This window comes from Neltuma alba, unplaced genomic scaffold (assembly GCF_004799145.2).
Source record: "Neltuma alba isolate B1F8T4 unplaced genomic scaffold, ASM479914v2 tig00011241_pilon, whole genome shotgun sequence".
Taxonomy (NCBI): Eukaryota; Viridiplantae; Streptophyta; class Magnoliopsida; order Fabales; family Fabaceae; genus Neltuma; species Neltuma alba.
Genome location: NW_021635959.1, coordinates 148,181 through 162,821, shown reverse-complemented (window position 1 = coordinate 162,821; position 14,641 = coordinate 148,181). Strand labels below are relative to the sequence as shown.

The window sequence follows — 14,641 nt, the reverse complement described above, 5'->3', positions numbered from 1 at the left end:
AAGTGATAAGCACTCTGAACTATTCATCTCTCATTTGGATGGTTAGGATTTGATTTTTTTTATTTGTTCAAGATAATTATTTTAATATGGAACAAATCTAAAATGAAGATAACCTCTTAATTATGTGTCATTAACCTATACATGTCATTTATATCATTTGTCAAATGTTGTAAACATGGGTGTATATGAGCTTTTTTTTTTTGGGGGGGGAGGGGGATGAGATGTGCGATCCCTTTTGGCATGAACCAATTAGTGGTATATGAATACAAGAGACGAGCCAATTTTAATAGAATTGCTGTGAATATTAGAGCTGGTTTTTCTGTGTTGGTCTGGGTTTACATGTCAATTTGATAAGAATCTGCCCTGTACCGTCACATGATAACTACTTTCACCAACACAGTAACTTGTCTGTCCTCTTTCCTCCCGTATTTGGGATCATCGATTTCTTCCCCTTCATCTCGTTTTCACGTTCGTACCTTCAAGTTTCAAGATATTTTAATCAATTTCTTCCAACTTCCCTTTTATTCTATTATTATTATTATTATTTGGTTGGTTACCGAAGGTATGTTCTTGTCATCGAATTCATAATCTAACATCACAAGATGAAAAAGAAAGGTGGGGGCCCTGATTAAACTTAATTACCAGAGTTAATTTTCAAGGTTGTGGTTTAGCTTGTCATCACCGAACTTGACACTATGTTGTTACCATCATCCACTTTTGTCTGTCCAGCTCCCTAATGAATTGAGGGACTGAGGTAAGAATGAAAAGTTTGATAGCCGTCAAATTTCGGAGGCGGAAAACAATACATCACGGAAATTGAATTAATGTTACAATTATACAGATGCATTCATGTGAGTGAAAGGCCCCACTTGAACTTTCTTATGCATGTAAATATAAAACTATTAGGGTTGTTTTCTCGTAAAATTCCAAAATATTCTCCCCAGTTTGTATTCCCTGTTCACCCTGTGATTTCATTTTGACCAATACCGTGCGTAGCCAAGGAAGAAGACGACAACACATACTGTTTCAGATCATTCACGAGATGAAATCGAATTTGACACCACCATACTGTAAGACGTGATTCAAGGAGAGCCGAAAGTATAGGGTTAGATACCTTTCACCGAGGTTCTTTACGTAAAGTATGGCTGCCTAACAATTTTAAATTCCACGACTATACTCCATTAAGGCATCTTTTTTGAGTTCATGAACCCACTTACTGCAGAAGCTTCAATCACGTGAGATTTTAAACAGTCTCTGGAAAACACTGTAACTTCATGAGGCTCTATTCTCTAACGTCTCTTAACAAATTGGCCTTTTGTGCATGGTGTTCCCTTCGTCCTTTTGTTTGCCTTATCCTTATTTCTTATTATCTCCGGTTCTTAATATAAGACCTAGTTTAATTTTTATTTTGGTCTTAAATATATAACTCCAATCTACTTTGTTTCTCATATTTATCTATTTTTTTAAGGTACTCCATCTAATAATAATAATAATTCTAGCTAATACACTTATTAGCAAGGATATTTTAGAAAAAACAACATCTATTTATTACAAATAACTAATTTAACTTGTTTTCTTAATCCACTTAAATTAGTTAACTAGCTCTTATATTTAGGACATGAGGTAGTATATTCTTTCTTCCGTCTCTTCTGTTCATGTGTCTGCTTTATGCATCTGTTCATAGTTTATTCTTTTACGCAAAGAAATGGTAGGCCGTTACTCATCAACTCGACCTCTGCAATTGGCTCATGAATCCAGAAAACTGTAAAACATGTATGACGCGCAATAAGTTAGTGGGTCACGTTCTCCTATCATTGTTGCTGATGAACTGTCCCTGGCAAGGGGTCATTTCCGTGATAATATCAGCACACTACTTAACCATTCTAATAGCATCAAATCCGAACCATAATTGTTCTGGTGGTCCAAAAATGAGCAACAAAGCTCTATCTGGAGGAAGTTAATTCAGCCATATTGCGCACTAGGGGACAAGGTCGCACTCGTCCACAGCAGAATCCAGACACGTATTAGAAAACACTTTAACCATTTTATTTCATCATTAATAAAATCAAAAGCAATAGTACATCACAATTACACAAATCACATAGACAACAAAAACATTCCAATCTTTTGTGCGGGGTAGTGCTGGACGCTCAGCTGCTCTTGCAAACTACACTTGCACAGTGGGACCATCTCATAAAACCACCCCTCGTGATATAAACACTTTGATCTCACAAAAGACTTTAAACCGTGAATAAAAAAAGCTGACTTTTACGATCTTACTTGCTCTTGTTCAGCGAGCTGATACAAACAATGCATGTGAGAATCTTGACCTTAGCACTCTGGAATGAGCGTATGATCTCTCTTAGGGTCATGGCAATAGTTATAGACCAAGTAGTTATTTTGGACCCATTGCATGGTGGCGTATTGCTGAGGTGTCAGGCTGCTATAGCCAGAAGGGGAGACAGAGGGTGGTTGGCAGGAGGAAGGGCCATTACTGGTGCAACCTTTGAGCTTGAAGTTTTTGTACCTACCAACAAAGGGTTGGTATTTGTAATCAGCTTTGTATTTTCCATCCTCTGTAGCCCAGGACGAAGCATCCCATATTGATCCGTACACATACATTGGTCTGGTAGGGTATGTGGCATCGTTCTTCCTAGGATACCTCCTTATGGGGATATCGTCAACTAGGAATCTGCATGACAGTTTTTCCATTATAAGACAAACTCGTAAGCTACTAAGCTACATACCAAACCAAATACCGCACCACAAAGGCAAGATTTTCTCATTATGAGTGAGCAGGTTGCTCATACAGAACAGAAGCAACAAAACTATGAATGAGTTTTCTGACTCTGTTCAGAAATAAAGTAAAAAGTAATTGCAAGAGGGGGACCACATGCAATTATTGTATGAAATTAGCTTTTCAACTTAACATTAAAAGGGATTCACGTATGCCATCGGCATCAACTTTAAAGTGACATATGTTAATTACTTAATTATTATCTTATGAGGGAAAAAATTATCCTTGCCAATAAAAGTCAGTTTAATAATGCAGACATGGCTATTGACGGACGGGTAAAATTGAGCACGATTTTGAATGAATAAAATTACATGATCTCACTGGGTTTCCATAGAATAGCGTAGTTGTGAAAATCTTCTGTTGGGTCGAACCAAAGATGAAACCTCAATTCTCTGCCTATGATATTTCCATCCCCACTGCCCCTGATATATACGTTTGTCTGCAAGACGTAGGGCTTATCCGGCGTAGTACCAAGGAACTCAATATCAATTTCATCATGGTTTCCGGGGTGGTCTTGGTTGTTTGATAACTACAAATCCCAAATGTCACAAACAAGAAAAAGAGTCTGAATAAATTCTCTCGAAAACTAATGAACTAAGTCTTCAACATTCATTAAAGACATATACAGAGTAATAATAATCCTCACATAGAATGATGTAATGACTCCTGCAGTATAACCTGGTTGCAGCTTAATTGCAGCACCAAAGTACCCAGATTGATAAGATTGCAGTGACTTGAATCCACTCCCTAAGTTCAAAAATGCACAAATAAGAGCTGAGAAGACCAAATACTGATAAAGAGACACAGGAAAGCAGACACTGGCACTATAAAATATGGAATACCTGATTTAGAGTCAAGCCAGATTGTTAATGAACCCTGGTCAAGTCTCTGATGCTGAGGACCCCAGAGGTTTCTGAACCCTTGATCAAAGCCAAGAGGGCTAATTTGGGAACTTGGGAAGTAATCTGGTGAAGGTGGACCCTGAGCATTACTTGAAGAAATTATGAGAGGAAGCAGAAGAAAAGAGAAGAAAGGAGACATGAGGAGGAAAGAGGAAAGCGATGATGATGGCATTGAAGCGAAACGAAAACAGAGTGACTCTGCTATAGTGGAAGATCAGTGCCACTTGGAGATCATGACCAGGCAAGGCTATACGAAGTTGATATATATATAGGAATTCAGTTGATGGCAGAGTTATTAACGCAACAAAAATTTTTCACATTTGAGATAAACAATACGGAAAATTAATTTAATTTATGGAGCGTGCATTTTATTCGTCCTCATTACTGTCAAATCAGCAGCCATCAACTCTCCCTCTATTCCATATACAGCTCTTGACGTGAATTTTGAATTAAGGAAAAGAATTATTATTAGTAGATACGTGCAGTCATATAGCTCTTAGGAAGTGGTTAACAAGCTAGCTTTGTCTTTATTTTTTTCTTTTTCAATCTGTGATGCTTGACGTCTGTTTCACATTAGTTCTGTAAAGTTGTAACCTTTACCTGTTTCCTCTTTGTATGACATCATTCTAGTTACCTCTGACAATGTAACAGAGAGGGTGGACACACAACTTGGGAAATGTTTATGGTTCAGTGAACCTTTCCAAATCATAAACATGATCATAGTACAATTGGACAAGGGATATGTTGAAAAGAACAACGTGGAAGCTCATCTCATTCTATCTCATTGTTTTCTTTGAGAAATGTGATGGGAAATGATAACTCGTAACAATTCAAGACTGTCATCGTTCCATTTAATTCTCCAGATGCAGTTAATACAATTAAGGTTGTTAAGCCATTAAAGCAATTTGCATTGATCCCGGCGAAGGAGAAGATGGTTACATATGTAATTATGGACACATAACAATATAGCATACTCCCCTCTCCCCTAAATATAGAAGGCAATTGCCAAAATCACACAGAATAAGGAGCTATTTGCCCTTAAAAAAGTCTTATAATGTAATTCCTTATAAAGTTTAATGGTATAGAATTACAAAATAAGAAAACAAACGCTCAATATTCTAAATTTATTATCAAATTGAAGTTATTTTAAGTGATTTTGTGATATATGAGATATATAAATATATATAATTTTGTTTCATAAACATAGATGTGCTTTTTTTTTTTGGTAACTCACTAGGCCAACTTGAAAGAAAATGACTTGTATTATGGAGAGAGGAAGTATTGATAAAATATATTGATGTTTTTTTGTCAAAACTTATTCAACAACTTGCAACAACCAGAACAACCAGATCGTGTTCTTTTACTACCTCCGGTTCTATTTATAAGAGCCAGTTGATTAATTTGAAAAGATTAAGGAAGTAAGTTGAGTTAGTTATTTGTCCTAAATATGTGTTGTCTTTCTTAAAATATCCTTACTAATCAAGTGTATTAACTATAACTATAATTATTAGAAGGATTATCTTGGAAAAAATTGAATAAATGTGAGAGACAAAATGGATTGGGGTCTTATATTTAGGACCAAAATAAAAGTCAAACAGGGTCTTATATTAAGAACAGGAGGTAGTATTATTTTGCCTGTCTGACTATTTCGAGATTTGGAAAAACTATTTGAAGCACCTTTCACGGTCATGGTTAGTGGCTACAGTTACTTAAACCCATGACTTCATGACTGTGTTGTCTGCAAAATCAATTTCCCTGGGAGTTAGCTATCTAACTGCACGGCTAATCAACTGTACCTAACTGCCCTTTAACTAAAAGAAAGCAATCAGGATCAAATCTTAACCAATACTAGCTTAGCTGTTGAAATTAACGGTTCAACTTATGGCGTGATTTCCAAAGGAAGCTTGTCTCAAAGTGGACATCAAAATGTGAAGCTAACTGAAAGGACGTGAGAAAAAACAAAGATTATGGTATCCCTAAGCGAAAGGTATTCCATTGTTATCCAAATTAGACATCAATAGCCCTTTTTTTGTCTTAAATATAGAATTTAGTTAACTAAGTTACGAAAGCTAAAGAAGATTAAGGTAGGATCAAGACAAATCTCTTAAGTAAGTCTCATATTTAGAATAGGAGGAAGTAGTATTTAGAATCAATATTGAAGTGTTCAATGACTCAGCCTCTTTTTTAGACTTCACTGTGAAGATGGGACAAAAGGGCTTGTGGAGTTGTCGATTTAATGCCCCTGTTTTGGTTCGCATCATGGAGCCGTCAGGCCACAGAGACAATTAACTCTCTGCAACGTTATTCTGTGGCATCAAAATTACATTGAATGTATGTAATGGTTAGCAATAGGGCAATCGCATTTTCATGGATAAATGTTGTGTTTTAGCTAAGCAAGCAATCTAGTCATTATCATTATCTTACCTTTTTCCCTCCTCCAATTTTCAGTCATTCATATCTCTTCCCTTAATGACGGAGAAGATATATCAGAGAGCAGACAAGAAGATAAGAGTTCGATCCATATTAGATTTCCCTGTTCTGTATGTGGAGATGTGTGCGGGGAAGAAGCAAGAAGACAGAAAGCAAGCTTGCTTACGATTTTGGATAGGTTGCGTTTTCAAGTTTGCAACAATTAAGTGCAATTTGCAAAGACTATTTGAGATAAAGATTTAGAGCCTTAAAATAGAGCGATTAAGATTACCGGCAAGAAAGAAGAGATTGAGTTGGGGGTAATATATGATTGGTAGGATCTAATCATAATCTAAACCAATAAGAGAAAAAGAAGCTTGACATAAAACTCCAAAGAAAAGGGGAAAATCTTAGCGTAAACCGAATGCAGAAAATTGCAAAACTATTGGTTAATGCTAATTTAGGAGTGGGCCAGCACAAAGCATCAAAACTTCTAAAGACAAATTAGTGTCGGGCGTTTCTATAATTGAACCACATTATCTCAAATTTGTTTATTTCGTTGCAGGATTATATTCCCACTAATCTATAGACACATTATTGAAGAAAAGAAACCTTTTTATTACATCACTAATGGGAAAAGAAGAATAGCAATAATTGGTTACATAATTGCGTTAGAGTCCGAATCATTATACAAAAAAGGAAATAAAAAGCCATCCTCCCCGCCACGTTGACGTTAGTGTTCTCTGCTGAATATGAAATGAGAATTTTGCCTGTGAAGTACATATCATTAACCATATCTTCTAAAAGATCTCATGATTTGAAATCTTTATTTTGAACGGGATTTGAAGTCCACGAACACTGTAGATCCTGACCAGAACATTTCAACTAATTGAAGAAGGTGATTCCTCCACATCAATAGTACATTCTCTGCATTCATTTTGGACTCTAGTTTGATATTGTGAGCTACAGAGCACAGACCATTCGGAGTAATCCAATCATAGAAAGTTTTGGAGTTCAATTATTCGAACGAACGGTCACTATATGCGTAATGAAAGCTGAATAAAGAAATGAATGGCCCTTCCACTCTACTCGGAACTCTCCTCCTTAGCTGCCCTCTGCCGACAGTTTTGATAGGGCCCCTGCACCAGAAATTTTGAATACATCGAGTTTTTTCATCACTCAAAATAAGCATATGATTAAAAGCTTCAACCTAGATGAAACGGGAAGATAAACAAAAATTGAAATTAAATTAAATAACCAGTAAGATATAGAAACAATAGAAGCTGGTGGCAATTGTTTTATGTTCCATTTTTACCTGGCATTCTTTATATTCGCATTTTCTGATATAATCCAATGCATTAGGAGGGGGTTGTTAATGATCATTTCAAACATTTAAGTACGTTACAGATCATAATTCAGATTTCCATTCCATTCTCCAATATTTTCATGCAAAGAACATAAAAAAAAGAGCAAAAAAAAAAGGCAATGCAAGTATAATTCATTGGTGCAGAGAATTTAAAGAAGAGAAAAGGAAAACACAAACACAATGAAACTTCAAACCTGTTGAACACTCAACAACTCGTCAAAGAAAGAGAGGAATCGCATTAATATTTCCTCACAAGTGAATAAAACGGTATTGAGCTGAGTTCGCTTCATGGAGATAGGCATAGTTCATATTAGTGCTTAGCTTTCTAGAAGCCAAGCCAGCGATTTTAAACAAGCATCAGTTTCGGTACTCATCATTTTGATGAGCACCACAAGCTCATCAGATGGTGCTCCGAAACTAGTTCCGATTGGATCCATGTCCTCATTCTTCTGCTCAGATTTTTCTATTGCATATAAGCGTTGTGTATGGCTTGAAGCCTATCTGTGACCCTACGTATAGGAGGTGAGGCTTGCCTCTGTTTCCGCATTCTAATCTGTGACAGTGGCATTCGGAATAGGACGCATCCACAGCTATGTTACTGGCAAATAATAATACTGAAATAACTGTTACCTAATGATGTTCAGAGTAACTTGAATTATATATATGTTGTTTAATGTTGTGTTTGATGGTTTTAGTGATCACGTGGTGATCTTAACCACCGCTTAGCAATGATATTTGCATCACAGACTCTGTCTTGTTTAAGGTTTGTAATTTGTTACCGTAAGTTATAAACTCTGTTCTCGAGTCTGCGGTAAGTCGTTAAATACCTTCTCACTTGAACTGACTCTATCATCATCTCATACTTCTTTCCTTTATGAATCTAAAATGAAGCTACTTCCATCTTTTGGTTGATTTGTATAAGAGAAAAACCTAACCCGAGAAAAAGAAAGAAAATTCTGAGCGGCTTCCTGATGGCAAAGGCAGAAGAAGGTTGCGAGTCCATGAAGCAAAGGGATTAGTTTCCTACTCGGGAGTGGAGAAGTGGAGCTACCGAATCGAATCGAATCGCCTCTTCCAACTGCTTCCTTCCATCTTCCGTGACTCAAGACTGTTGTGGCAGGTTTTTCCCTAGTAAATATTTCGGATTAATATTTATAAACCTGAAATTTTCATAAATTACTTTTTACAAATTAAAATTGGGCCGAAACTAAATCAACATAGTGTGATTATGTGCTTTCACGGTTTGACCAATTGAAATTTGTGATTAAAATAAAATTAAATATATAATGACAGAAAAGGATATAAATTTTATAATATATATTATATGCATGTGATTTATTTTTTAAAAAAATTCTTAAAATTAAAAAATATAATTATAAAAAATATTCAGCATATTATTGAAAAAGATATGTTTAAATATTAAACAAAATATAATTAGTTGTATTTAATACATATAAATTGCCGATGGTAAAAATCTCATTTTGAACTAACTAGGCATATGCAGGAAGGGAAGGATAATTTGGGTTGTTAAAATTTTTTAAAATATATTGAATTTTGGCCAATTTTTTTTTTTGGCCTGAATTTTTTTTTTTTGCCAATTACTACAACGGACCAAAAAGCTACCAAAGTCAAATCAGCTTTAAAATTAACTAATGTTTTGACGAAAGACCATTAATTAACAACTTCTATCTTAACATTTTTTAAGTTTATGACTATCTTTTTGGATACAAATATAGTTTGGGCCGACCAAAAACTATACAAACCAGCCCTTAATCCAGGAAAAACAACCAAACAGCATAAGAATCGGGATTCCAAAACTGAATTAGGACCTTTAGACTCTAATGATGTTTGGAATCTGTTTGGAAAATAACAAGGTTCAGCATTAGAAGCATTTAGGATCAAAAGATTATTTATGTATAAATTCAACATATCATTCTTAATTTCTTATGCTTCTGAACTTAGGAGTCATTTAATATAATAAAACAAAATAGTTTTTTTAAAAAAAAATTTCAGTTAAAAAAATGTTTAATATGTTTCAAAGATTTGTGAAGAAACACAATATAGAGGTTTTACTATAAAAGGATAGTGTTAAGCAAAGTGTCTTTATCTTTAATTTTATAAAAAAAGATATAAAGTTAACTTTTTTCCCCCCCGAAGATATAAAGGAAACTAAAACCCAATGATGTTATACAATGACTTTTATTAGTTGTGAAGAATTTTTTTAGGCCAAATTGAAGAGTTAAGAGGTGATTAAAAAAAAGATACGCTTATTACTGTTGTTTTTGTTGGTGTAAATCTGACGTCAATTTGCATTTACGGCTGATAAATATTATCCCGCTTTGAGTTTTTTTTTCCTCGGTTTTTTGGGAGTTACCTTTTTGCGGAAGACGCGTGAGGTCAAAGCAGACGGTGAATTGCACAGGGCATCCTTTTTCCCGGAGGATTTGTACGCCCAGCAGCGAAAACGAATAATCCTAGTTGAATTAGCGGCTGCAGACATAAAAGACGAGATTTTGAAGCAATCGTTGCTTGGACAGCAGAAATCGAGGATTTGGGATTGTGGAGAAAATGGAGAAGGTGATGAATGTACTCAGACCGAAGCCAAATCCGCAACAGCTATTGAGAGATTGGCAGCGCAAGCTTCGTCAAGAGTGTCGCAACATTGAACGCCAAATCCGAGGTGATGATCTCAGTCTTTTTCGAATCTGTATTGTTGTTCTAGTTGCTGTTATGATTGATTTATAATTATGGGTTCGATCAGATATACAAAGAGAAGAAAAAAACGTACAGAAGGCGATAAGGGAGGCAGCTAAGAGAAATGACATGGGTTCAGCAAAGGTATTTGGAAATTTATGGTTATGTTAATTCTGTTTAGTTGCAGTTGTTTTGCTGTAATTAGTGCAGTGAGGAAGTTTAGGCAATGTCAAGCAATCTGGTTTTTTTAAGGACTGTGTGTGTGATCGTGTTTGTAGGGGAGTACCAGTGGATTTGGTGATTTCTGATCTCGGGTTTAACATGAGTTGTTGGCCAGTTATTTTTTTTTCTTTTACAAATTGCAGATGAATCTAGGACTTCTATTCAAACGGCCAAACCTCTTACCCAGTGATCAATTTGACCATATAGCTCTAGAATTTAGATATGCTATTATACTTCAAGGATTTGGGAAGAAGTTGCAATCCGTGTCCAATTGCAAAAGTTGTGTAATTTTGTATGGTCTTACTCAGAAAGATGTATTTACACGTTCTAATATAGTATTCACTTTTAGCATGAGTGGATGTGGAGGAGATCCTAATAAAGCCTTCCTTTTCGTGGGATGTTTTGCTCCCATAACATACAAGTTATTAGTGAATATTGTTTCGAAATACTCCTCTGGTCTTATTTATAAGTCACTTCCAACATGTTTCATACAGACCAAGAAAAATCTTAAACTTCATTAACTCTCATTTAAAATTCAACAACTTTTCAATTTTATCCCTATTTAATATATATTATACTTCATGTAAACAAAGTCAACACAATAATAAATGTAGAGTAAAATTGTACATCTATACAAAAAATTTCTCTTAGTATCTTATAAATATGACCAAAAAATGTCTTTTTTATCTGCTCTATAAATAGAACCAGAGGAGTATTTACTGTCATTGTTGGTTAACCATGTCCCAAGTGCTTTTTGAGCTGTGGCGTGACCACTTGCGAAAGTAAAACAAAGAGTGAATTCCTCTCGACCATCCAAGCTCGTCAGGGGAAGGGAGCTTGGGTTTGGATTTGAGAAATGGGCACTTAATTCATTGTATCTTTTTTAGTATTTCCATGCTAGACGTAAAAAAGCATCACGTAGGATGATGCATGAGCTTAGTATTAAAAAGTGAAAACAGAAACGGACCGTTATTGGCTGCAATTTGGGACCTTCAGATAGGACTTTTGAGCATCTGATTTTCCTCTTTTGAGACCTAAGGCATACTTTTACTAAAGACTCATTTCCTTCCTGTGTTGTTTTTGCAATTTGCAGGCACTTGCAAAGGAACTTGTAAGATCTAGGAAAACAGTGAATCGTCTTTACGAAAATAAAGCACAGTTGAATTCAATATCAATGCATCTTGGGGAAAGTGTTGGTAGGCTGTGCTACCTTTCACTAGCTATAAAACAGATGTCAAAACAAATATTCTTTGTCCTATTTCTTATCCCGGTGCATGCTATTATCACTTTCTAAACTCGAGGACCAACCTGGGAAAAAATCAACAATGGACTGGTGCAAGTTTTGTTTTTTGTTTTACCTGTAGTTTTCTATTCACTGATTAAATGGCGTGTATGACAAAGCATACATGCATACAGGCACTTGTATATGGTGATCATTTACGTGGCCCTGATTTAATAAGCATGCTTTTACCATCCCTCATGCTAGTTTAGTTTGCATTTGCATGCAACATTTTTCTGCATCTATTATAGTTTTCGTAATTTAGTATGATAAGTTGATGATTTGAATTCAATTAAGTAGTCCTTTCACCACGAATTCTCTTTTTATGAGTCATTATGACAGACTTGAGTATTTTATTTTTTGGTTGCATTGGCAGCAATTGCTCGTACTGTGGGACATTTATCCAAGAGTGCTGAGGTTATGAAGCTTGTCAACAACCTCATGAAGGCTCCTGAGGTGGCTGTGACAATGCAAGAATTTAGCAAAGAAATGACAAAGGTATGCTTGCAGCAGTGGTACTTGTTAACATGGAGGAAGGCAGTAACCCCCTGCCCATGGCGGGGTCACACCCAATTCTTTATTGAGTTGTTTTCTTTCTACTTGTATATTTTTACAAGCAGTCAAGTGGGAGGAATGTTTATTATGAAAAGTTAGATGAGTGAATTATGGTTTTGGATTTTTTTTTTTTTTGGTTACAAGGGGCAGGATCGAACCCGCACGCACACCCCCACACACACACGCATACCACTAGGCCAAACGGCCGGGGGTTATGGTTTTGGATTTTGCTTGAGTGTCGAATTATCAGGATCGAATAGCTCCCTTCAGGGTTTGTTAGAGCAATAACTGAAATGCCCAGTATGATTGTAACTGGCTGGAAGAAACTAACTTTTTAATAATATTGTTGTCACCTGTTTCTAGAACTGTCTATACTGGCTAAGTTTTAATCATGTTATTGGTTGGAGCTTACCTGTACCTGCTTAGTTTTAGGTTCAATGAATCAGTTTTGAGGGTTAATAAAAGATTAAGGGCTGCAAAGAACTTTTTCATCACTTAAAGGTGTTATTTAATTTTCTGATGTAGGAGTTGTAATGTTTTGGCATGAATAATATGTTGCTTGACTTTAGAACTTGGCCATCTCAGCTTAGCCCCGATAATAGTTTTCCTGAGCTCAGATTTAGAATTTTCGTACCCTATACACAGTAAATTTGAGGTTCATCAACTTATATTAATTCCCCCTGATATATTGCATCATGGATTGGTATTTTCTGTTTGCAAACACATGATACTTCACTGAAACAGGGCTTGTTTCATTTTCGGTATAAAAATTAGGTATCCTTTTATAGCTCTGTGCAAACGCAAAATGCTTTAGGAATAGGTTATGGATAGATGATTGTATACCGGACCTTTGGAGGCTGAAGTCAGATCGGAAAACATAATCGTGGTTTCAGACATGACAAATCCCAAATGTCTACACACAAATGCATTAAGAGACTTTTGTTTATGCGCAACAGAACTAAGTGTGTAAAGAAGTCTTATGAATGATAACAGTGAACACGAGAGTGCAAGACACAGAATTTTCCTGGCCTGTGACTTGAAAAAAGTGAATGCTTCTACTATATCCACCCTGTAGATGCTAAACAAAATTAATCAGTTAGTCCAGGATAGTGTTTAGTTGATGCCTGGCATTTTTATATATAAAAGGCGACCTGATGAGCTGCATACGATGTTACAAACTTAGTGGTTCTTCATTGCGACTAAATAGTCATTGTCATTTCAGGTGACCATGACTATGACATTTTGCTACGAGTTTGGACTCTGTACTAATTTTATAATATTAAGTATTGGGAGGGAAACGGCCTCTGTGCTTCTCTTGTTAAAAACAGAGATATGCAATACCTATGAGGGGTTATTTCTTGTCCACAGAGTTACTTTTTTCATTCCGTTTTTGTCATTTACTTATATTTATTTACCAAACAATTGTAAATTTGATGATGTGCCTATCTGATCAGTGAGTAATTTACTTATTTTATTCGTAGGCAGGGGTAATCGAGGAGATAGTAAGTGATGCTGTTGACACAGCCCTAGATTCTGAGGACATAGAAGATGAGATTGAAGAAGAAGTTGATAAAGTCTTAACTGCAATTGCTGGTGAGACAGCTGCACAGCTTCCAGAAGCTGTCAGGAAGGACAAGGTGAAGCAACCTGCTCAAAGTGTCGAAGCTACAGAGGCATGTGCAATACACGAGCTTTGTGTGGTTTTTCTTTTCTCTAGAAGTCTTGTCTTCCTCGGAGTCAAACTAACCATGCCATGTGTTTATCCTTCGCAGGAAGATGCTATAGCTGAGGGAGTTGATGATGAAGAGGAAATGGAAGAAATTAGGGCTCGACTTGCTAAAGTTAGGTCATAAGCTTAACTGGATTCCTGCAGCCTATCTGGTGTATTACAAGGAGATAACGACAGATTTGTATCCTACTTGATGTATTTAGATTGAAAAGGGCAAAACCAAAGTTACGCCTAGAAAAGAAGATCCTGGCAGCAGCGGTATCTTGTGTAAATAACACTGAAGTTCTTGGAAGAGCACCAAAATTTATGAGCTTGGTTTATCCTTGGTTGAGATATTTTGCAGTGTTTTGCAATTGAGCATTAAACTAAGTTTGATAATTAAATGTTCATGCTCACTAATTCGTGGAACGCTCAAATCGCCAGTGACCCGCTTTTACAGAGGAGAGAAGCTGGTTCCCTTTTATTTTTGGTGCCACCGACGGCTAACATTTTCCACGACTCGCGAATGGTGGTCAAGACTGATTTTTATATATAAAGAATCAAGCTTCCATGCAACGTGGGATGACTTGAATGTATCACTTTCTTATTATCATATAAAAAGAAGTGTTGCTGTTGCTGGAGAAAGGGTGTCACATGCTGAATAGTTGTTTGCAGCATGTGAAATCTCCTTCACAGCTTTTTCTGATCC

The 14,641-nt window shown here is 36.0% G+C and overlaps 2 protein-coding genes and 1 long non-coding RNA gene across 3 annotated transcripts; 1 reads left to right on the top strand and 2 right to left on the bottom strand.

Moving 5' to 3' along the window:
* Positions 1–2,022: 2,022 nt before the first annotated feature.
* Positions 2,023–3,941, bottom strand: LOC114762718 (xyloglucan endotransglucosylase/hydrolase protein 31). The gene is made up of 4 exons (XM_028952273.1): positions 3,640–3,941; positions 3,444–3,544; positions 3,109–3,326; positions 2,023–2,692 (listed from the first exon to the last, which is right to left on the bottom strand). The coding sequence occupies exons 1-4, from the start codon at positions 3,869–3,871 to the stop codon at positions 2,332–2,334; spliced, it is 912 nt and encodes a 303-aa protein (XP_028808106.1). The 5' UTR covers positions 3,872–3,941; the 3' UTR covers positions 2,023–2,331.
* Positions 3,942–6,705: 2,764 nt separating this feature from the next.
* On the bottom strand, positions 6,706–8,559 carry LOC114762720 (uncharacterized). Its single transcript, XR_003742277.1, has 2 exons — positions 8,302–8,559; positions 6,706–7,247 (listed from the first exon to the last, which is right to left on the bottom strand). It is a non-coding gene; the product is annotated as an uncharacterized LOC114762720 (long non-coding RNA).
* A 1,288-nt stretch (positions 8,560–9,847) lies between these two features.
* On the top strand, positions 9,848–14,336 carry LOC114762719 (vacuolar protein sorting-associated protein 24 homolog 1). The gene is made up of 6 exons (XM_028952274.1): positions 9,848–10,154; positions 10,236–10,312; positions 11,484–11,586; positions 12,046–12,167; positions 13,706–13,897; positions 13,997–14,336. Exons 1-6 carry the CDS (start codon positions 10,043–10,045, stop codon positions 14,075–14,077), a joined length of 687 nt encoding a protein of 228 aa, XP_028808107.1. The 5' UTR covers positions 9,848–10,042; the 3' UTR covers positions 14,078–14,336.
* Positions 14,337–14,641: the final 305 nt, after the last annotated feature.